The 24,124-nt window shown below is 40.9% G+C and overlaps 1 protein-coding gene across 1 annotated transcript in view; it reads right to left on the bottom strand.

Annotated features, from left to right (window-relative positions):
* The window catches only part of NPEPPS (aminopeptidase puromycin sensitive), a 102,889-nt gene that overhangs the window by 15,922 nt on the left and 62,843 nt on the right, over positions 1 to 24,124 (bottom strand). Inside the window, exons 11-16 of the mRNA XM_020785617.3 lie at positions 23,932 to 24,036; positions 21,756 to 21,816; positions 18,575 to 18,684; positions 7,296 to 7,359; positions 4,414 to 4,553; positions 1,632 to 1,766 (exon numbers count right to left, since the gene is read on the bottom strand). Coding sequence (XP_020641276.3) covers positions 1,632 to 1,766; positions 4,414 to 4,553; positions 7,296 to 7,359; positions 18,575 to 18,684; positions 21,756 to 21,816; positions 23,932 to 24,036 — 615 coding nt within the window. The remainder of the gene's footprint in view (positions 1 to 1,631; positions 1,767 to 4,413; positions 4,554 to 7,295; positions 7,360 to 18,574; positions 18,685 to 21,755; positions 21,817 to 23,931; positions 24,037 to 24,124) is intronic.

Below are 24,124 nucleotides of genomic sequence, written 5' to 3'. Positions count from 1 at the left end.
AACATTCAAGACAGTTGCCAAACTTCCCAGGAATGGACTTCCAAGTAAAGTCAACCCCAAAAAACCCAAGAGTTACATCTCAGACTCTACAGGCCTCAGTTAGCATGTTAAAATGTTAACATTCATGATGGTACAATTAGAAAAAAACTGAACAAGTGTGGTTGGTTTGGAAGGGTTGCCAGGAGAAATCCTCTTCTCTCTTAAAAGAACATGGCAGCCAGGCTTAGATTTGCAAACTTGCATCTGGACAAACTACAAGACTTCTGGAACAAAGTTCTTTGGACAAATGAGACCAAAATGTAGATGTCTGGCCATAATGGACAGCATCAGTTTGGTGAAAACCAAACAGAGTATATCAGCACAAACAATTCATATCAACTATCAAGTACAGTGGTGGAACGATTTGGGCTTGTTTTGCAGCCACAGGATCTCAACACTTTGCAGTCACTGAGTCACCATGAACTCCTCTGTACACCAAAGTATTCAAGAGTAAACGTGAAGCCATCTGAAGTTTAACTGAAATTGAGTTATGCAATGGGATAATGATCCCAAGCACACAAGCAAATCTAGAACAGAATGGCTGAAAAAGAATCCAGGTGTTGCAATGGCCCAACAAAAGTCCAGACTTCAACGCAATTGAAATGCTGTGCTGGGACCTTAAGAGAGCCATGCATAAACAAATGCCTGCAAACCACAATGAACTAAAGCAACATTTAGAGTGGGCCAAAATTCCTCCACTATGATGTGAGAGAATGACAAAGTTAGACAGAAAATGATTACTTCAAGTTATTGCTACTAAAGACGGTTCTACAAGATACTGAATCATAATGTGTACTTAAGTTTTTCACACATGGATTCTCCATTTTGGGTTTATTTTATTAAATAAATAATGACATGGTGTAGCACATCATGTGTTGTTGTTCAACTGAGGCTGTATTCACCTAATTTTCAGACCTGCTAAGGACAGATTTTAATTATGTCCTGATATGCAAAAACATATAATTCAAAGGTATCTTCCCCCCCCCCCACGACTGTATATTGCTGCAACAAGCTACTTCACAATGAAATAAATACTGATTATATCAGATGTCTAAAGATAGCATGTCCAAGGATCATAAAGCAGATGTGTCTTTGGTGTTCTGTGTCACTCTTACACCAAAGGAGCAAAACAAAAAAGTAATTCATACAAAATTAGCCAGAGAAAACATAGTAGCCATGATCCAAGGAATCATGGAATCAGTTTGAAGCACATGGTTAATTGTTTTTAATACTGAGGGGAGTAGCAAAAAGAGATAAAACTACAAGACATAAATCATATTCAAAAGAAGCAAAAATTTATAGTGGACATGCAGAATTCAATTCTGCAGGAATCTGGAGTCTCACTTGATGTTTTGCTTGCACAATTTATTCATATTGCAGAATCTTAGTTAACATCAAGAACAAGCTACTAATTCTATTATTCTTACATAAAACAAGTGCTGTCTCCAAGTTCTCAAGGCCAGAGCTGCAGAACCTTTTTTTTATCCTACCAAGTTGAAATACATATGCCTTGCTAACAAGATGTCAGATGTATTAACTGCAAAGAAGGTGTGCTTTCAGACTGGAAAAAAGGAAGGCAAACAAGTCCTTACCAGAGAAAAGAGATCATTCTGCAATCCAAGCCTGTCCACAGGGGGTAAAGAGAGGTCCCGGATAGCTGGGAGTAAGTTCTCCAGCATGCTGGAACTGTACTGTGTACGATAAAACCCTACTGTTCCTAGGTTTAGCTGAAAATATAGAAGAATACAGTTAGCATCTCACAAAAACTAAAATACCTGTTGAGAAATAAAGATGTGGCCCCAAGTTACCATCTTTTTGTTTTGTTGATCCAAATCTAGAGAACACGATTAGGCAGAGTTGTTTAATAACCTCAGTAATTATACTTCATGTAGCAATGTAAGGACAATGAGCATTAGAGGAGACACTGAGGTTCTTGTTATATCAAATTTAATAATAAATAACTTTTCTTATTGGCAACAATAACAGGAGACGATGTACCTTCTACAGACTTCAACTCAAAAAGATTCTATGGTTGTTGTAGGTTTCTCTGGCTGTTTGGTCACATTCTGAAGGTTTTTCTTCCTAACATTTTGCCAGTCTCTGTGGCTGGCATCTTCAGAGGACAAGAGTTAGAACCTACAACAACCATTGTATCCCGGCCATGAAAGCCTTCAAGAATACATCAAAAAGATTCCTTTTTCAAAATCAATGCAGCTCAAAGGTTCTCAAAATTAAAAACATAATGCAATTCCCTCACATACATCATTTTTTATTTTCCTTAAATTGAAGAAGGCAACATACATGCTTAAGCAGCCTCACTGGTAACACATCTGTTTCATGACCGGCAACAATTAAGATAATAATTTTGTGTATCTTTCACTGTAACTTCTAATATTAACGACTACTCTTACCAGAAGGTAATAACTGATGCTAAAAGTTTCAATTACACCCAAATAAACCTGAGTGCTCACTCTCACTTCTTAAGTTCCCAGACTAAACAGTGTCAGAACACCTTCAGAGGAAAGAGGGAGCAGAAAATTAAGAAGAATGGACATCATCTAGCAGAAGAATAGCAAATTGACAATTCAGTACCAGGTTCTCAGACAGGACCATTGTAATATTTTTTAAAAATTGAGTAATAAAGTGAAGTGTCACAGCAAGTATAAATATAATCACACATCATAAATACACAGGTACGTGCTTGCAGTAGAAAACCATTCTCCGTATCCTGGTCAACAGGATGTACCAACTGGACCACCAGTTCAAATTCAACCCCATCATTACAGTTTCCAGCCAGCTTTTCACACAAGAGCAACTATCATATATTTACAATCAGCTTTCTGCCAAAATCACATTTGGCAGTGGATGAGACACTTTCCTATGGGAGACTTAAGCAGAATATGTACAAGTTAAGTCTGGCTGGCAGAATTCTTACTGGGAAATCTATACAGAAGCATTCACAGTCCTGTTGTCTGGGCTGTGACATGGCATAATATCAAAATAACAAGGGCATAATTTACAGGTAAAATCTCCAGTTCATGCTGGTCTCCTTTAGAGGGAACGAATATAAAAACAGATTGCTTTTTCCGACAAATATGACCGAATCATTAAATATTCATCGATCCGTATTTGTGGGTTCCAGAGACCCCCATGAATATGAAGGAATGAATATTTATGTTTTTATTTGTCCTTCATATTTTAAAAAAACGCAAAAAACCCCACAACATTCTGCCTGGCTGCCGATCAGCTGATCAGTGGCAGAAAAGCAGCCACCCCCCCACAGCCACCCAATACCACAGCCTACCCCGCCACCCCTTTCCTTTCCCTACCTTTGGCCCCACCCCACCCCCACCGACACCCTCTTACCTTAATCACTGCTGCCGAGGTCTTCTGGCTTTGGAGCCACGCATGTAAAAATGGAGAGTGGCTGCCCTTTGCAAAGGCTGTGACTTCATTTAGGGTAGGGAAGCTGCAGCTGCCATCTTTGCAAAGGGCAGCCTGGATTCCCTTAGTCTGCCTTAAGGGAATCCAGGCTGCCCTTTGCAAAGATGGCAGCTGCAGCTTCCCTACCCTAAATGAAGCCACAGCCACCATCTTTGCAAAGGGCAGCCAGTCTCTATTTTTACATGCTGTGGCTGTGAAGGCCTGATGGAGACTTCGGCAGCAGCTATTAAGGTAAGAGGGTGTCGGTGGGAGAGAGTGGGGGCTAAGATAGGGAAAAGAAGGGGGTGTGGGGGTAGGCTGTTGTGGTGGCTGGCTGTGTGTGTGGGTGTGGCTGCCTATTGGCTTCTGATCAGTTGATCGGCAGCTGGTAGGCAGAATGGGCTTCTGTGCCATGTGGTAAACTCTCTTGGGGGGGACCCAATTTGTGGGTGAATAACTTGGATGTCCAATATCCAATCTTCATCAAAGTCGGCAGGCGTGTTGGGGAAAGATATAAGAAGCCCCATTGCGATTCTGGAGTCTCTAAGTACCTGGGGGGGAGCTTTCTTGGGGGGTCCTCTTTGTGACTATATAACTTGGGGGGCGTGATCCAATGTTCACCAAACTTTTGGGAGTTGTAGGAACGTGTCTGAGGAAGCTTCCCTGCAAATTTGGCACCCTTAGGTCATCGGGGGCCAGTGTTATAGCCATTTAAAGTGCAGACAAATCAACAGATCGATTCGTCGAACAATATTTCTATATTCATATCCGTTGATCCATTAACCTTGACGAATAACGGATCAAAACAAATTGCCATTGTTTTTATTTGTCCCCATCACTAGTCTCCTTGTCACGCAAGGTGCTGACCAAGAAAATTATGAGATAGATCAGTAGACTATATAATCTTTCAAATCCTGCCAGAGGAACAGTTCCCCTTTTACACCTGCTCACCTTCACCCACTCTTCTGGCTTCACGTCTTTCAAAACCAGGGTTAACTCAGGCTTGTCCATCAGCACTTGGATTTTGGCATGAGTTGGGTCTTCACTTGTACAGATACTGATAGGAATCATCCACAGAGGGTAATCCTCCCCTGTATGAAAGAAAAGAATGCCTGACAGAACAGGGCATTGTGTGGTACTCTACCCAGCTCCAACAAAATCAATCCTAAGGTTGTACAGCAATAAAGATGCTTCAAGTCAGCATCTCTATTCAAGATCAAGGCAATGATTCTGCATAGAATATTTTCATTGAAGCTTCTAAGTTTTTGTTGAAATGCAAACTGTACAGCACTTTCAAAACCCTGAAACTTGCAAAGAACAGCAGCTCTCTGATATGGTTTTCTAGGTCAAATGAAATATGTAATAAGGTGTACCAGACAACCACATTTCCTAGGCACTTGGAAGGATAATTTAATTAATTCTCAGGCCATATTTATAAGAACTTGCTTTAATTCAGCAAACATGCTTCTAGCCACATTCTGTCACATTCAGACAATATAACATACTGAAATTCAGAGCCATGATATGTCATTCCACCTGGGACGCGGTTTATGTGAATAAGACACTGAAAAATGGAACCCATTTCAACCAGATCAATCTGGAAAACAAATTTCATGTGGAAAGTAGTCTGTGTGAATCAAAGGTTCACTGAACCCATTTTAATCAAGCCAACTGAAAAAACTAGTAGGTTGGGGGAGTAAAACCAAAACAGCTATGCTTTAACTGAATGCCTGCCACTCTACACTGATTTCACATTTTTGCTGCTCTGCTGTCATACTAATCCCTGAGAAGATAGTCCAAAGTGAAACTGGAACAAAAATATAGATTTGTATTTGAAGAATACTTGGTATCTCCTTGCACTATCTGCATGACCATTTTAGGAATTGGCCCAGCATTTTCCCTGGCCCAGGTGAAGAAGTCCACCTGACATAAGTGCTTAAGAAACATCAAGGAGGCCTTGTGGGTATGTTCAATAAACAACTGTTCTTGCGGCAGACATATACTTTTACTATAAAATGTACATATACTGCTTTCCAACCATATGGTTTTCAAAGCAATTAAAAACACACTCTTCATAACAATTATATGTGACATCAAGTAAACTTACGACAATGCTCCCAGAGTTGTCTAGACTTATAGTACTCAGAAATGATTTCCCTTCTGGAAGCACTCTGGGAATCTGTAGCTTGCCCAAAGCCACACAGGTGGTGATGCCCATAATTCAATCAGCCACACAGGCTCCATGTGACCTCAGCTCGTCTCCTGTTTGCAGCCACAGTGGGCATCCAAGCTCCTGCGTCCCAATCAGACACTTCAACCCATTCAGATACAGGAACAGTAAAATACATTCTTACCACCACATGAATAGATTAGAAAACACAAACCTTTGAATCAGCCCTACAAAAACATCCAGTGGTACCTTTCCACATGAACCTTGTTGTGCCTTCAAAGTGAATGCAAATCAGCAAACAGAATGAAGGATATTGGTAACAAATTAATAGAATGAGATCTGTTCAATTTAGGGGAAAAAAACCGGATTGGGGACAACAGTATGCTCCACAATAAATCAGAAATAGTGAGCAGAATCAGAATGCTGGTTGGGTCATAGATAATAGTAGATAAAAGAATGCAAGGTGACCATTACCAAATTTAGATAAGAAACAATAAAAACATTCTGCCTGAACAGGAAATATCAAAAAGGCTAATCCAGTAATTGGCCACTTTGAGCTAAAGCTTGGGAGGAAGGACTTTTCCTGTGTTTGAGAGACACTCACTCAGCCAGTCTTCCAGAGGAAACTTTCATGGAGGACATATAAAGTGTATGAGATTTAGTTGCTAATTTTGCCAGACATGCCACCCCGGAGAAGAGGCAAGGGAATGTGCATGGTTAGAGGTGAGAGAAAATCTATATTGTGCTAAGACACTGCCAAAGCGTTCCAGATACCCCAAACTATTTCATTTCCTGAAGGAAATGAAGATTTTCTCTCACCTCTCATTCCCTTGCCTCTTCTCCAGGGTGGCATGTCTGGCAAAATTAGCAACTAAATCTCATACACTTTATATGTCCTCCATGAAAGTTTCCTCTGGAAGACTGGCTGAGTGAGTGTCTCTCAAACACAGGAATAGTCCTTCCTCCCAACCTCTAGCTAAAAGTGGCCAATTACTGGATTAGGCTTTTTGCTGTGTGCTTTACCTTGAGGCACAGGATTTATCTCACTTGCATGAATCATCTGGTGTTCATAGCTCTAAGGGCTCCCTTTTGAAGAAAAAAATCTCTATGTCTTCAAGACTAGGTAGACTGATGGCTCTGCTTTTCAGCAAGCATTAGGCTAGAAATCGCTTGTTTTCCCCAACTGTACAAATTCACTAATAATACAGTTGGCTTCTTACTGCATGCCTGACTAAGGCCAAATATCTGGTTTGTTTAATTTTGTGCCTATGGAGCAAGTGAATCTGTTCAATACTAGATTTTATGTATAGAGAAATACCAGCTGTGTAAATCCAGTTTTTAACTGCCTTCTGCAACAATTTCTTCAAATGAGGTTTAGATAAACACAGGTACTATAAAAACACTGCAAAATCATTTTAAAGGCAGTTTACAATCTTACTAGATAAAATGTGAAGACACGGAGTAGAAAAGATAACAATAAAAACTAGAACTTAAGTCTTGATCATTTTTTTGCTTGTTTACGATTATGTTATTTCAAACATCTAAATCCTAAAAAGGACACCTGCCTGCACAAACTGACAGTGCAAGTGCTGTTTCGTGGAATGGTTGGTGTCACGTACAATATGGTGCGCTGCTTGCCTCCTGATATTAGCCATCGTCTTACCACTGTATGGTCCGCTGGCACAAAATTTCTTCTGGACTAGCTTCAACACTTTGTCATCTTCTTGCTGGAACAGAGAAAATGACGCAAAAATAGTACAAACGAGTTACGTCTCTAATTGAACTATGCCCCAAACACTTAAAGCTATAAGGTCCCAACCCAACATCCTTCCAAGGTACATTAGGATTGTTATTTCCCCTGAATAACCTACTATGTCACTTCTTCTTGCTCACTTTTGACACACACTGCCCCTTCCATCCCTATATGCTTTTTTCTACTAGTGGACTGTTGTTCCCTATTTACGGCTGGCAAGTTCTCACAATACAACATCACAGCACATATATCATACCATAACTGAAATATGACAGCCAGGACTAGATGATTAGGTGCATAGGGTAATACCAAGCTCTGTCTAGAATAGAATGTGACAGGTTTTGCAGTCTGCTCACCTGGTCTGACAAATACAGGTAAGATGTACCACTAGCTTAATCTCACATATAGCTCAATTCAGTGAGCTGTTTTTAAGCCAGGTCTCAGGCCTTAAATGGAAGATATTTTTGGTCAGGCAACGTCCAACTAAAAAGCTACCCATGCCCCTCAGTCTGTGCTAATAATAGAAATACAGGAATTTTAAGGACAAGAACATGGACTTCTTTGACCAAAAGAATTTCACGACATACACACAAACAAAAAAGCAAAGACCAAAAAAATTTAAAAATCAGTGCTCAGTCTCAGCGAGACCCAAAGGTTATTCCAGAAGTGAGTTCTGGGCTTGTAAGCTTTACCCACCTGAACGACGGATGGGGAAGAAAACACTTCGGAGCATTCTATTGGGTTACTAAAGCCAATTCTCATCTAGGATTGGGGATGGTGCTTCTAGGTCAAACAACAGAATGGCCAGGCTGATTTAAGTGCTCCATAGCACCTTACTTTTCAAATGAAGCAAATTCATCACAGTTAAATATCACATATTGGAATGTTTGTTTTAGAAGTACAATATTTAACAGAATGTTGTATGTGAAACTTCTGCTTAAAGGCTGTAGCTGCATTCTGTTCCAGTGATGTGCATACACTCCTGGCAGGAAGCGGCAGCTGCCAGCAGATGGGGTAAACCCTTATTCTGCCCTTTCACTTAGAGGTACAGCATAAGATCAAAGGGTTATTTTAGCCAATCCTAGTTACGATTAGGTAACTATCCTATCTGACTCTCTCATAATGTACTATGGAATCATGCTAAGTAAATAAAAGAGCTCTCGGGGCATTGTCAGTAGGCTCCGCTGGCTTGGACATCCGCTGTTGACGCCTTTGTTCTCTCTCTAAGGCAATTAGCCTTCCTTCATTCCGTGATCACCCACAATTGGCGCCCGAACAGGGACATCGCCTGAGGCAATCAAAGCAGCTCACCTCGCCCGGCACGGGCTCCAGACGCGTCCTTGCATCCTCTTTTGTGTCCCGGTGAGTATTAGTTCAAGATGGGAAACACTCTCACAGCACTTCAAAATCAACATAAGAAAGACCTGATTTACTTGCTCCATAAAGAAGGCCACCATGGTGTATCTGCCTCGGTAGAGGATTTAATGACACAAATAGGTACTTTTTGTCCTTGATACCCGGAAGAGGGCAGCTTTAAGCTTTCAGATTGGAATAAAATTGGGAATAAACTGCACAAAGGCCCTGTTGCTCTAGTTAATGTCCTCCATACATGGCATCTTTGCTGGGACGCGATTTCAAAGATCGCGAACCCTTTGTTAGCCCAATCTTTAGCTAACCTTCCAACAGCCCCTCAGATTTTGCCACCCTCTACACAACCAGATCTCCATGAAAATAGAAACAATCCTCCTTCCTACGCAGCTCCTGCCACTCTTCCAACAGCCCCTTCTCCCCTTTCTCCTCCTCCCTCCTCATTCAGTGGTGCATTAGATGTTATTTGATGTTATAGCCCAAGGAAGCCCGGAGGATGTTCCTGCCGCCCTTCCCCTTATGTCTGTTTGTTCTGTGGTTCACAACAATCAGGGACAACGTGTTCACGAAAGTCTTCCCCTTGCCATGTTTAAAGAATTGAAAAAAAGTGTTGTGAAAATGGCCTCCATAGCAGTTTTACTCTTGGGCTGGTTGATGGGCTACAAGGAAATGGAAATCTTATTCCAGCTGACTGGAAAGTCTTCGTTAAAGCTATGCTCACTCCTGCGCAATACGTATTGTTTATGCAGGAATGGAAAGATGCCACTGCTATTCTGGCCATATAATGGACAAAATAATATTGCTGTGTCTGCAGATATGCTAAATGGAGATGGACTCTTCGTCACCATAGCACAGCAGATTACCATTCCTAACAGGGGATTGGCACAAGTGGGTGACATTGTTAAAGCAGGCTGGATAAAAATACTAAACAAAGGCACCCCTTTAGGGTCTTTTGCCAATTTGCATCAGGATCCTACAGAGGACTATATGTCTTTCATTAACAAATTGCAAAGAGCAATTGGGTGGGCAGGAGGAGAATACTGAGGTCGCTGATATTCTGATGAAACAGCTGGCATTGGAAAATGCTAACATGGATTGTAAAATGGCCCTTCAGGCTATTTACAGTAAACCAGAGACTGATATTGCTGCCATGCTAAAATTATGTCAGACTATTGGGACAGAAACTCACAAGACACAGCTTTTGGCCACAGCCATGGCTACCTCCTTGAAACCCACCTGAGATCGTAAATGTTTTTCCTGTGGCAAGGAAGGGGACTTCAGATGGGAATGCAGATCAACTCGCCAAAATAATAAATGCCCCCAGTGTTATCACTGGGCCAATCGAAGCCAGTCTGTTCCAACACCGGGAAACTCCAAGTCGGGTGGACCTCCAGCCCCGGGTCAAGTGGGGAAACTCAGCGAATACTATTCCAGTTCAAGAAATCTGACCTGCTACTGCTAAAAGTGCCAGTCCTGATCTGATCACAGCCGAAGAGGTCGACTATCAATTCCCTCTTGCTGTCTCCAAAGTCAAAACACTACCTCATGGACCAATACCCAAAGACACTGTGGGTCTCATTCTCCCCCGCTCTAGCATCTCTGCACGGGGTTTATTTGTTGTACCAGGCGTCATTTATAAGAATTATGAAGGACCTCTAATTATTCAAACAAGGTCTAATATACCGCAAGTCCTTCCTGTGGGTGAATCTATCACTCAACTGTTGTTTCCATTAACACAGATGGGTCCTTCTACCAACCCTCGTAGCAGGAATTTTGGTTCTACTCGAGTTGCTGCCTTAACTACCATCAAACACTTGCAGCCCCAGCTCCCTCTTAAAATGGGATCACTTGTTCTTACTGGCCTGATTGATACAGGAGCTTATGTTTCTTGCAAAGAAAGAATGGCCAGAAAGCTTCCACCCAGCCAATGCACGGCATTTGGGGAGTTGGAGGCTATGAGCAAGCCCAGAAAAGCCTTCAGCCCATTGTTCTGGAAAGTCTAGGTGACTCTCAACAAATCACAATCACTCCTTACATTCTGCCTATTCCCTTTTCCATCTGGGGTCGGGATCTGTTGAGAAAGATTGATGCAAAATTGCAGACAAATTTATAACACAGGCCTCTATGCAATCTGACACAGCTTTGCCATTAACATGGCTCCCTGGACCACCTGTGTGGGTTGATCAATGGCCATTGTCTAAAGAAAAGCTCCACACAGTGGAGGCTTTAGTTAAGGAGCAATTAGATCAAGGACATATATTCTAACAGTCCATGGAATATCCCCATTTTCACCATCAAAAAGAAATCTGGGAAGTGGCATTTGCTACACAACCTTTGAGAAGTTAACAAGCACATTCAACCTATGGGCCCTTTACAATGCGGCTTGCCCAATCAAAATATGATACCCCAAAACTAGGAATTAATGATAGCAGATCTCAAGGACTGTTTCTTCACTATTCCTTTAGTACGACAAGAAAGGGGGAAAATTGCCTTTACAGTCTCTGTGTACAACAATTCCCAACCTACTGAAATATATCAGTGCAAAGTCTTGCCTCGGGGAATGCTGAATTCCTCGACTTTATGTCAACATTTTGTGGATCTAGCCCTACAGCAATTTCGCTTGGAACATCCTAAATTGCTTGTATATCATTACATGGATGACATTTTGGTGGCTGGGCAATCTCTCCCCACTGCTGTTTATGATTCTCTAGCTACCTGCTTAGATAAAAAAGGCCTTCACATAGCTCCCGAAAAGATACAAACCACACCTCCATTTCTTTATCTAGGGTACAAACTGTTGCAAGCTACATTTTCTCCGATCTTACCAGAACGAAAAACTCCATCTCAATTTACATTAGTGCAGTTACAGCAGTTCCTCAGGCACTTAAATTGAGCTTGTCCATTTTGTGCCTTCCTACTCATGAATTGCAGCCTTTGTTTAACGCACTCCGGGGACATCAGTCTCCTGCTGACTCCATACCCATCACCAAGGCTATGGAACACGCCATACATCAAATTAATGCAGTCTTGCGACGTACCATGGTCGACAGCATTCCTTCTTTTGGTCCTTTGCAGCTGGTTATCTTGAACACTCCCCAATTGCCTACTGGGTTGTTGTATACAAGGCAATTTCTGTAGCAGAATGGCTTTATTTATCTTAACATTCCTCCCCAAAATGTTTACTCCACTCTAAATGTGATTACAGACCTTGTAATCAAAGGACGCCATCGTGCCAAACAACTCACAGGTTGGGATCTTCTGCGTTATTACTTACCTATTTCCAAAGCTGACCATGATCATTTAATGTCTACGTCACTAACTTATCAAATTGCTTTTGTAGACTATATTGGCGACATATGTTTTAATCCCGCTTAACATTAATTCAGCAAGTATCCCTTGGCTTTTCCTCTCCTTTCACTACTACTCCTCTTCCTGATGCACTAACTGGTTTTACCTATGGTGCGCCTACCAGAGGTGTGAGTACCTTTCAGCAACCTCCCGAAACCTGGAAAACCTGTTTTACTTCTATTCAGACCTCTGCTCAGCGTGCAGAACTTGCTACTGTCATCCCTGCCTTTCAAATGTTTCCAGATCAACCTTTAAATCTCATTGTAGACACTCAATATGTATTTAACCTTCTCACTCATCTGTCACGTGCCTATCTTTCTCCTGCTCTTGATTTTTTGTTACTTTCCCTGTTTTTGACTTAAAAAAACCTCCTTGCTACCAGATCACAACCTTTTTTTTGCAGCTCACATCCGATATACTGGATTTCAGGATGCTATCTCAGAGGGAAATCATCGTGCAGACTCTGCTCTTTGCTCCTTGTGTCCCCTCTTTTCCAACCCTATTGACAGTTATTTCCTTTTTCATCAGAGTGCTAAATAACTCCATAAGCAATTTTCTATTCCACTCTCTCAAGCTTGAGACATTATCTCCTCCTGCTCTTCCTGTTCCATGTCTCCCATTTCCTTTCATTTTGATGCTGTTAACCCACGAGGAACATATGCAAATCAGCTTTGGCAAATGGATGTCACTCATGTTCCTACTCTTGCACCTCTTTCTTATGGTCATCTAACTACTGTATTGATACTTACTCAGGATACATCTGGCCTACCCCTCTTCATGGCGAGATCTCTTGCCATGTCATACAACATTGTTTACATATGTTTGCAATGTTGGACCAGCCTCAAGCCTTAAAAGCAGACAATGTCCTTGCCTATACCTCTTATGCCTTTACCACTTTCTGCAATGAATGGGACATTCGATTTTCCCATGATATTCCTAAAAACTGCACAGGACAGACAACTGCAAAACAAGCACACCACTCTTTTAAACTTCTCCTTTCAAAACAAAACAAAAAATAGAGGGATTAAGCCCCAAAAAGTTCCAGATGTAGCATCAATAGCATTATTCACATTAAATCATTTAACTGTATCTGCAGGTCAGCATACGTTGTTGCCAGTAGAGAAAAACTTTCATAAAGAAATCCCCATGGAACTGGTGACTTATAAGCAAGCACCCGACCCTCAATGGGAGGGTCCAGCCCCTTTACTAACATGGGGTCACAGCTATGCTGCTGTGCTTACTCCCACAGGTCCTTTGTAGATCCCGGATCGGTGTGTGAGGCCATATCGTGGGAAGAATGAGTTGGCATCACAACCTACAGAACCAGATTCCGGAATTCAACCCAGCGATGGCCCTGGAGCAAGACCAGATGACTGCGCCGGAAGCGCCCGGCCCGACCTGAAGGCACTCAGCCCAAAGTTACTTGGGGGATGATAAAGATGCTGAGTGCTGATGCCAAAAGAACTCTAAATCAGCAGCAGATTCCGGAAACTCCTGAAACTTTTCTAGCAGCCATTATCTCGCAGCTGAATGCCAACTCTGTGATGCTGTTGTGTTGTGTTCTCATTCTTGGAATTATGCTTCTCATACTCCTTATAAGTTCCTGTTGCTTTATTCAATGTATACCAGTCTTCTTTTCCATTACAACTACCTGTCTCAAAGCTTCGCCCTCAAGCCTTCGTCGAAAAGATTTATATGTAGTTCGCAAATACAGTGGTGCCTTGACTTATGAATGTCCCAACATACAACCATTTCGAGTTACGACCACAGCTCCAGCTGCAAAATTTTGTTTCGTCTTGCGGCTGGAGCTTCCAGTTACGAACACAAAAAGGAAGAGAAAAAAGGTAGGAAATTCAAATTGCTAATTGTTGGTGGTGAAGAGGCTGCTTCTTTATAGCTCTTTCGCCCCAGCAGTTAGAGTGTGTACAATCAGAGGAAGCTGCCTAGTAAGGTAAGGTGCTGCTTTCTGCTTTTTAAAAACTGTTCTTGGTGGTTTTGCAGCATGGTTTTGGGCTGGGGGTTATGTTTCTGTGCTGTGATGGGTCTAGGGGGTTTGTTTTTTGGTCCCCCCCATTTCTGATGGGTCTTGGGGGGTCTGGTTGCTTTTTAGGGGTTTCCCCCCATTTCCGATAGGTCTTGCATGCTTCCCTTGCTTTTTGCTTTGTTTTCTTTGCATTTCTAATGTGCTCCATTTGTTTTCTTTGCATTTCTGATGTGCTCCCTTTGCTTTCTTTGTTTTTCCAATGTGTTCCATTTGTTTTCTTTGCATTTCCGATGTGCTCCGTTTGCTTTTTCCTTTGTTTTCTTTGCATTTCCGATGTGCTCTGTTTGCTTTTTCCTTTGTTTTCTTTGCATTTCCGATGGGTCTTGCATGCTTGATTGCTCTTCTTCCCCCCCCCCGGCCAGAAGGGATTAAATGCATTTCTGATGTATCTTGCATTGTTTTGTTGTTTTCTTCGGCAGAAATGGATTCATTGCATTTTAACAGGAAATGGTGCTTCAACTTACAACCATTTCGACTTAAGTCCATCTTCTGGAACAGATTATGGTCGTAAGTCGAGGCATCACTGTATATGAATGAATATGTCCCTTTGCTTAACACACAAAATAAAAAGGGGAAATGTGGGAAACTTCTGCTTAAAGGCTGTAGCGGCATTTTATTCTAGTGATGTGCATACACTCCTGGCAGGAAGCGGCAGCTGCCAGCAGGCGGTGTAACCTTATTCTGCCCTTTCGCTTAGAGCTACAGCATAAAATCAAAAGGTTATTTTAGCCAATCCTAGGTACTAGTATCCTATCTGTCTTTCTCATAATGCACTATGTAATCATGCTAAGTAAATAAAAGAGCTCTCGGGGTGTTGTCAGTAGGCTCCGTTGGCTTGGACATCCGCTGTCGACTCCTTTGTTCTCTCTCTAAGGCAATTAGCCTTCTTTTGTTCCGTGACTATCCAGAGTTATGGCAAAGCATTGGTGCAACACAATCTTTAAAACATGAGCTATGACCAAGGAATTCTTGGTACATACCTCCACTCAGCCACAAGATCACTAGCAAGCCTCTTATGAGATACCTATTTCTGCTCTCTTCTTACCCTTGCGAGCACAGGGATTAAACTGGCCAGATAATATAATCATTCATTAGAATACTGTGTCAAAATCCTTTTTAAGTTCCATGGTATAAGGCTGATGACATCATGAGCCAGGACAATTTTTTGGAAATTAAACATTTCTCCCTCCAGTCCCAAGGCCCTTACAGGTACCAAATATTCCCTTTCATAATTGGGAACCCTTGGGGTCTGCAGGACGGTAGGGAAAGTCTTTTATTATTGTACGAGTGACTGTGCTAAAAGGGATTACTCAGGACCTACAGAGACCTCAGGACAGAACGGGCAAGTGTTTTATTTCCAAAACACTGCCCTGGCAGATGATGCCATCAGTCTTAAACCACAGAACTTACATAAATAGGATTTCAGCTTATGTTTACCAGTATCCTGTTCCACAGCTCTGTAGGAAAAAGAGGAGTTGGTCACCAGCCATGGCAAACTGCCACTAATTAAAGCGTTTCTGCTTTGATTTCAGGTTGCAGCAGAACTCTGTCTCTCTTTCAATCAGAAACTGAAGCAAGAATTCTTTAACTATTAGCAATTTGCTTCTGTTGGTGACATCATTCCTGCTATGGTAGCTAGGTTAGAGGATACTGGCCATAGCAGTAAACCTAAAGAGTTGCATTTAGAAAATATGGAGGAGAATTTAGCACTTAAGAAAATGGTGCATAATTTTCAGTTAAATAAAATGATGGGTGGTTGTCTAGGTCCTAGTTCTGAAGAACAAGATTTTTTAAAAAGCTATGAAAGAAAGAAAGAAAGCTATTATTGCCATGTGGTGGCAAGTTGAGTCTTATGACAACCCATTCCAGGATTTTCTAGGTACAGTGGATCCTCAACGTACAAATGTCCCAACTTACGACCATTTTGAGTTATGACCAGCTCCGGCCATACAATTTTGCTTCTACTTCTGACCAGAGCTTCGAATTACGACAGAAAAAAAGGTGGGGAAAAAGGTGGAGAGTTCAAATGTACTAACCGTTGGTCGGCAAAGAAGCTGCTTCTTTGTAACTCTTTCGCCCCAACGGTTAGAGTGTGTGCGTCAGAGGAGGCTTCGGACTGCCTGGTACTGCTTTCTGCTTCTGAGTAAGTACATTTGCAGGGTTTTGCAGGGTGGGTTTGAGCTGGAGGAGGGGTTATGTTTCTGTGCTGTAATTTTTTTTTGGTGTGTTTGGTGTTTTTTTCCGATGGGGCTTGCTGTGTTGTTGTTGTTGCTTTTTGTGATTTTTTTTCAGCCCCAGCACGTTCCATGGGGCTTGCATTTTTGTTTTGTTTTTTGGTGTGTTTGTTTTTCAGCCCCAGTGCGTTCCGACAGGGCTCGCAGTGTTTTTGTTTTTTTTGTGGGGGGGGGGGTTTCCCCCCATCACGTTCCGATGGGGCTTGCAGTGTTTTTTTTGTTTGTTTGTTTTGGCAAATTTTTTTGGTCAGAATGTAATAATCACGTTCCAGTACATTCCTATGGGAAATGGTGCTTCGACTTACAACCATCATCCCGGATTGGATTAAGGTCGTAAGTCGAGGCACCACTGTATAAAATACTCAGAATTATCTTATTCTGGGAGTCTCACTGAGTTATCTGCCAGACTACAGCACGTAGGATTTGAGGGTGGGAAAAGATTTTTATTCTTCTGGCCACATCCTATTTTGCTGTCCCCATCTCTCAGTCCAGTTCTCTACAGTTGCAAGTCATGGTAAATTCTCTAACATCACTTAATCCCTAGCAACAGTTTTGGGTACTGCTTTGGCTTTGGTTGATTTGACTACAAAATATGTTCCATTCTTCACCTCCTTTTCTCACATGCCTGTAAACAACTATTCCTATTACATTTTTCTTCTCTCCATTAGACCAATGGGAAGGGGGCATGGCTAAAACTTGAAGGGGGACAGACTCTACATATCTTAATGATCAGTCTATATTAAGCAACTGTCATTTTAGATATTGCCTGGCTCTCTCATTAATGATATTCCATCAAGCTACTGAAAATGTGTTCTGGCAGTATATAAGCAGAAATTTTTTAAAATTGCAGATTGTTTTCATTGTTTTTATTTTACATCTAGGCATTCTACACACTTAAAAGCAAAACTGATTTCTAGTAGAAAAAAATAAAATAAAATAATTAAAAACCTTGGAAGAAGTGGATTATAATCCAGAAAAGTTTACAATTAAATAAATTTGTTAGTTTTAAAGATGCCAAAATATATTTGTTTTTGTCTTTGTTTGAAATAAATTTTATATTATTAGCCAGGGACTCTTAGGAGGCTGAGGCTATATATTATCCATGAAAAAGAGACTAGTAAAGACACACCAAACTGATACAGCATTAGGTTTTGAGAATCTCCATCTTCTTTCTTTTAAGCAACTAAAAGTAGCGAAGTACGTAAGGTGAGATGCATGAATAATTGTCTCAGTAGTGAGGGATGGAATATAGTGTCCCATACACCTGTCACTAAGTTCTTTCAGAAGTTGAACTACACAAAAGTGCAATGAATTTGCTTGATCTGAACAATCTGTACACCACAGGATGTTGACCATTTTATATCCAGGGCCCACATAATCCTATCAGTCTCTTACCGCCACCTCTCTAGAAACTATTCCATTCGCTAATTTGTTTTGTCTGTAACAAAAGATTCACTAATTTGTTTTGGTTTATTTGTATAGTCTTATCCTGGTTGTACAACTTATGCTGATTAGAAATACATTTTCCCACATTTTGTCTTTGCCATATCTAAAATATCACAAATGCTATGAAGCTTCTGACCCTGCAATGAGAACACGTACATTAAATTTTCCAGGGGGATAGACATGTCAGTCTGTCACAGCAAGAACAGTGGAGAGTCTTAAAGATGAATGCGTTTTATTTTACACAAGCTTTTATGAACTGCAGCCCCTCTGTAAAACACATCTGTACATCTATTATGCAAATTCAAAGCTGCTGAATATTTTACTCTTTACTTTTTAAATAAATGTAGATTTTGACAGATTGTTTTTTGTTGTAATTACAGCAACAATTCAGGCGTCGTGTTCAACCATTTGAAAGAAACCTAACCATGTTTGGTACAATCTCTGCACCACAAATCATGTTTTGTGATCAGGAAGAAAACAAAAACAAAAAACCATGGCTTGAAGTGTATTTGTGTAACATGATTTGTTCCAACTACAAGTGTCAAACATGATGTTACATAATAGTATCTCAACAGATACGCCACAGGTTGTAGTCATCACTTTCAATTTTAAAAAATGAATGTGGAAAAAAAATTGAAATAAAGAAAAAAGTTCTAAACTATAACTTGCTTGTATCTTCGGAAGCTCAAGCTGCGTTTCTCATGTCATCTGAACTGAACCCCAGTCAAAGTCACAAATGCAATACTTACCTGCTCTGCTTCCACATAAACAAGTGGAAACCCCATTTGCTTGGTCCAAGTATTCATCACAGCAGCAATAGGTTTGCCACTAGCATATTCCAGGCTTTCCCAAAGGTCCTCTAGAGAAGATAAAATATTCTGTTAATTGGCACCTCTAACATTTCATGATTAAAAAAAACACACACACACACAACCTGCTACAATTATAGGAGTGTTCACAAACTCTTGAAAAGAAGTTTTACTTGCAAAGTATTTCATACACATTTTATTGACACGTACTAACATATTAAGTAAGGAAAATGGTCATTATTCCCGTTTAGCAGACGGGGAACTGAAGCAATCAAAACCTATATGTGGATTAATCTGTAATGTGCCTTTGTCATCCACCAGCCTTTCCATTAGACTACATATAGCCACAACAAGTTCAGAAAGCTCCCAAACTGAGCTTCTGTAATCTTAAAGCAGTTTGTATCTTAATGAATTTCCTTCAGACAATAAGAATACTCAATGAGTGAAACATCTGGACACAACAACTCAGTTACTTTTATAAACACTGCTTGAAGTCATGGCTGCATCCAAAATTAATGCCGGACTATACTTTTTAGGGATGTACTTCTCTGCGGGTGTGTGGAAATCATTCTCTTCCTGGCAGCCCCATTCAATTTGCTTTCTATTCGTTACTGCCCCATTCATTTTATTTCTCTTTAATTTATTTTCTCATTCATCTGGGCTCCCCACTGATTACAGTGAGGATACAGTTTATCTTCTGATGACTCTAACAGGAATCCTCCATATAATACCATGACATTTGCAGGTGCTTTAGACAGATAGCATACTGTACCCTTGTTTTATAAATAACTAATCCTTTAACTCTCCCACTACTTCCAGTGTCTGCTCCCAAAAGACAAGGGAGTCTTGGATTCATCTTTGTTAAAAAGATCATTACAATTCTGATACTGGCAAAAACGGCGAAAAGAGTTTGTGATATGACTCTACTACTGAAAGTCAAATCCCACTAGGCATGCAAGCCATTCAGCATGTCAAAAACATATCTTTCGTCCACAACCAAAGAGCAGTTGTGTGCATCTGAATGTGTGGGGTATTTGTGTGTAAGTACATGTGGCTGGCTGCCTTGCAATTTCAAAAATATCTGGAAAATTCTTCAGTGCACAGGTTTGAAACTTCATTGGTTCCAAAGCCACTTTTTACCATCCACCCACAAGGATCCACAGTGAACCACTCATCCTCTATAAAAACAGTGTTTTAAAAAGTGAACTAAAAATCTGTAAAAGACATGCTTTAGAACAGTGATTTCCAATCTGGGGTATGTGATCCCCAGGAGTACACAGAAAAAATTGAATAATGGTGGGAAAAGGCATAGGGAAGTGGAGAGAGGCAAAATAGAGATATATGTTATAGACTGGCATTCAGATGAAATGCGGGTGAAAGCTGACAAGTATCCACAACTCTTCACAGCCCTCAATGGTTGAGACCATTCTATTTCCTCTCAATCTTATTTTCTTCACTGATTGGCTCCTGTTTTGTAGGTGAGAAATGGGTTCGGTCAACACTGTGAGACGGGACCAGCTGGGCTGCCTTTCCATTCTGTGGTTGTGTGTCAGGACTGCCTTTAGCTTAGGAGGAAGCTGCTAAGTCTTGCACTGAGATTTTTGAAGGAGCTACAGAAAGTGGAGCAATGGGTGGGTTTGGAGGCGCTTCAGGATGGGAGGCAGAGGGACATGACGTCAGCAGGTGGTTGCTGCAGTGTCAAGAGCTTCATTGGTCCCTGGGGAAGTAAAGTAGGCCACACCACACAATCTGCCCCACCTTCAGTTCCTGCAGTCAAGCTGAGAGAATGCTACTGTAAGGGGCTGAAACTAAAGATGTACAATTTCTGAAAATTTCTCTTTTCTTTTTTCTTTTTTTTTTCTTTTTCTTTTCTTTTTTCCAAAATGGAATTTATTTTGAAATTTTACATCTCTAGTTGAAACCCTCCTGTGAGCCACTTGGCTCTGCATTTGGGAGTCTTCTGATTGCTGAGACTGGGCTTCCCACACAAGATGGGGAATGGGGTGAGGTTGGCATGGAAAAGAAGAAGGGCTGGTGGGGGAAGGTGAGGCTTCTGCAAGTTGTGCTATGCCAGTTACTCTGACAAAGGAAAGTGGGGATTGGAGAAGAAAGTTGAGTGGGCTAATATAAAAAATTGTTACATCTCTGTTGCTTTGTTACTCTGGTGCATGATGGTGTGGGTACAATTTATGGAAACAGGAAGCCAGGGGGTATGCAAGTGAAACATAAGTTGATAACCACTTCTTTAGAACGCTATTTTTCAATAAAACAAGGCTTAGCAAAGAACTGCCACTCCCAGAGGGTTCCAGAGATAGAAATTTTCTTTTCTTTGACCAAAAACAGAGGGACGAGCCTTGGGATGGGCTAGAGTGTTGCCCTCTGCCTGTGCGTAAAATAAGCAACAAACACATCAGTACATTACATGGTTTGTAAATTTATGTCCAGAAGCACTACTAAATGTCTTTATCACCAAATCTCTAGCCACATGAACTTTTAAGTACTCAGGTTGCTTTTCTTTAAAGACAGAGAGGTATAATTTCAGATGTGTGTTCTTCACAGTACCTAGCACAATCCTGGTGTTACATAAAATATTAAAGGCAACCAAACTAAATACAGACTTTCTCTGACCACATAATATGTTGCTAATTGTCCAACATTTCATTGCATGAGTAGCCTCTTTTATTAAAAGGTACTGTAGGTATCAGAGATTAATACAAGATCATCTTACTTTGGAGAAAGGGACTTAGAAGTTACTATTCTCAAGTTCCCAAGTTTTAGAATCTGATCTGGGTTTTGGTTGAAGCAGACATAACTTGTCACCTTCAAATTCTAATCAGCATCATCAGAGAAATTCAACAATATCTGTTGGAGTGTCACAAGTCACATACTCCACCTCAAGTTATGTTTGGCTCAGATTTTTAAGTAGATCAGATAAAGACTGTGAGAGGAATCCAACATTCACTAAGCTATAATTTATTAGGAGCCACTTTGTTTGTGAACCTCCCTGTCTATTCCGGAAGAGAAATTTATTGCTGGAGGATTCAGCCTCTCTCTCTAGTGGGATATTCAGGAGCCAAAGAGACAACAGAGACCAGAAAGAGCAAACAAAATAGCTTACTACCTGTAGCTGCATTATTGTGTTGGAACTTGGTAAGATATAGGTGCATTCCTTTTCGGAAATCCTATGGATGTGAGAAAACAAATTTTTCAAGAATTAGCTTAACAATGCATTGAACAGGAGAATATTGTATTCTTTTCCACAAAAGAATAATTTTCAAGCACTTACAAGGTTTTCTATAAAACAAAGTTAAACATACCATATGCATCACTTTCCACAATCTAGATATGTGCCAAACAACTTTGAAACTGAAAAGCCCAATAATAATAATAATAATGTCCCAGTAAGTCAATTCTGACTTATGACAACTTTTTTCAGGGTTTTCTAGGTAGACAGTACTCAGGAGTTGTTTACTATTCCTTTCTTCTGAGAGCACCCTAAGACTGTCCAGTTTGTCCAAGGCCACACAGGCTGGCTCTTCTCCCTGGAGGTATAACGGGGAATCAAACTCCCAATCTCTGTTTACGCAGCCAGTGGACCCTCTACTTAAGGAATTAATCCGTATTGGAATGGTGGCTGCAAGTCGAAAAGTCTGTAAGTCGAATCTCCATTGACCTACAATGCACTGAAAACCGATTAATCCCATAACGAGTGGTTTTTATTCTATTTTTATTCCATTTTGGTTTTTTTCTGGTCTGTAAGTCGATTCTCTGGCTGCAAGTCGAATCTAAATTTTGCAGCCAGAGAAGTCTGTAACTCGAAAAGTCTGTAAGTCAAGCCGTCTGTAAGTCGAGGGTCCACTGTACCAAAACCACTGAGCTATCCAGCCATCTGAGAAGCCCAAGAAAGCATCTGGAAACACTGACATTTATCTTAGTATTTTTAAAGTGTAAAGAATTGTTCAGAACATTTCATTCAATAATACAATATCAATGAACATATTTTTAAAAAGGTTAATTTTAAATAGTCACATATAATTGCACAAGAGCTAACGTTTACTCATGCAATGGAAACAATGCATTTCCTCCTTTTCCCTGCATCCCTGCCTGCTCTCAGATTAGCTCCAGAGGATGCCCCAGCAGATATGGAGGTGCACGGGGAAGAAATTCAATCCAACAGCAATGTCTGGTTCACTAGAGAAAGAAGATTGTTGGATACAACCAAGTGAGACTAGTAATATGAAAGATTTGTTTTGCATTTGAATACGGATCTGAACCGCCTATGTGTTACTAAAAAGGGATAGCAGGTAGCATGTATGCACAGAGCCCATTCATAGATGTTATTCTATTCTGAAAAGAGGGGTGGAAGATAGGAGCCCATGACCTGCTGCAGTACCCCATATATATGTTCTATACAAGTGAAGGAACGGTGTGTATCAAAAGTCTTCCAAGTGACAGAATGTTAGATGCAAATAAAATGCTATCTTGTAAAATAGTATGTTTTGTTAATTCTCATGAATATGCACAGGCTAAAGACCCTCAAATATAGAAACTCATAGGGCAGGGGCGGGCAAGGTCAAGGGGCTATTTGCCACCCCCAGGGCTGCACTAAGCTCCCTATGGGAAAATGATCTGGAATTTAATTTCATGTTTTATAAAAAAGTATTTTTTGACTTGAAAGGTTGCAGAGGGGCAAACATGGCATCCTATAAAATCAACTTACAGCACCCTTACAGGATCGTTTAGGTATAAACTACTGATTTACCAATTCCTTCTTATGAGAGTTCTCTGGGACAGTGTAGCTTTCCCAAGGCCACACAGCCTGGTTTTTCTCCCAGAAGGAGCAGTGGAGAATCAAATTCCTGATTCCTGGTTCTGCAGCCAGGTACTCCAACTCAGTGAGCTTTCCAGCCAGGAGGAATTGCCACTCCTGGAAACTTCCAAAAGAGGCAATTCTCCTTTTTTCACCAAATTTTCCTTCCTGGTTTTGCAAGGGATGGAGGTTGTCCCAGGAGAGATCTGGGGCTGCAAAAAAGTAGTACTGAGGAGTATGATTCCCAGCACCATATTAGGCATCAACTGTCAAGACAAGATAAGGGGACGGCCATTACCTTAATCTTTTGCTTATGAACTCCAGGGGGTATCAGGCTATGTTACTGTTGGAAATATAGCATTTTGCAAAAATAGACATCTGCCTAATCCACTCAGCTCCCTGTCATAACCACCACCCTAATCTACTTCCCTACAAAACATGTATTTTTATGCTAGAAATCAATTGCAGAGAAATTCCAGATCATTACCTCATCTCCAATATAGTCATGTAGCATTCGGATTACTGATGCACCCTTGCTATAAGAAATTGCATCAAATATTTCATCTACTTCAGAAGGATGGCCCACACTGACCTGAGAAAAGAAAAGAAATCACTAGAATAACCTGCAGTTGGGTTGGAACTCCAGTTAAAGCAGTACTAATCTGTTAGAATACTACGTT

Source organism: Pogona vitticeps, chromosome 6 (genome assembly GCF_051106095.1).
Source record: "Pogona vitticeps strain Pit_001003342236 chromosome 6, PviZW2.1, whole genome shotgun sequence".
NCBI lineage: Eukaryota > Metazoa > Chordata > Lepidosauria > Squamata > Agamidae > Pogona > Pogona vitticeps.
The sequence above is the reverse complement of the archived record's forward strand: the minus strand, read 5'-3'. Positions and strand labels throughout refer to the sequence as shown.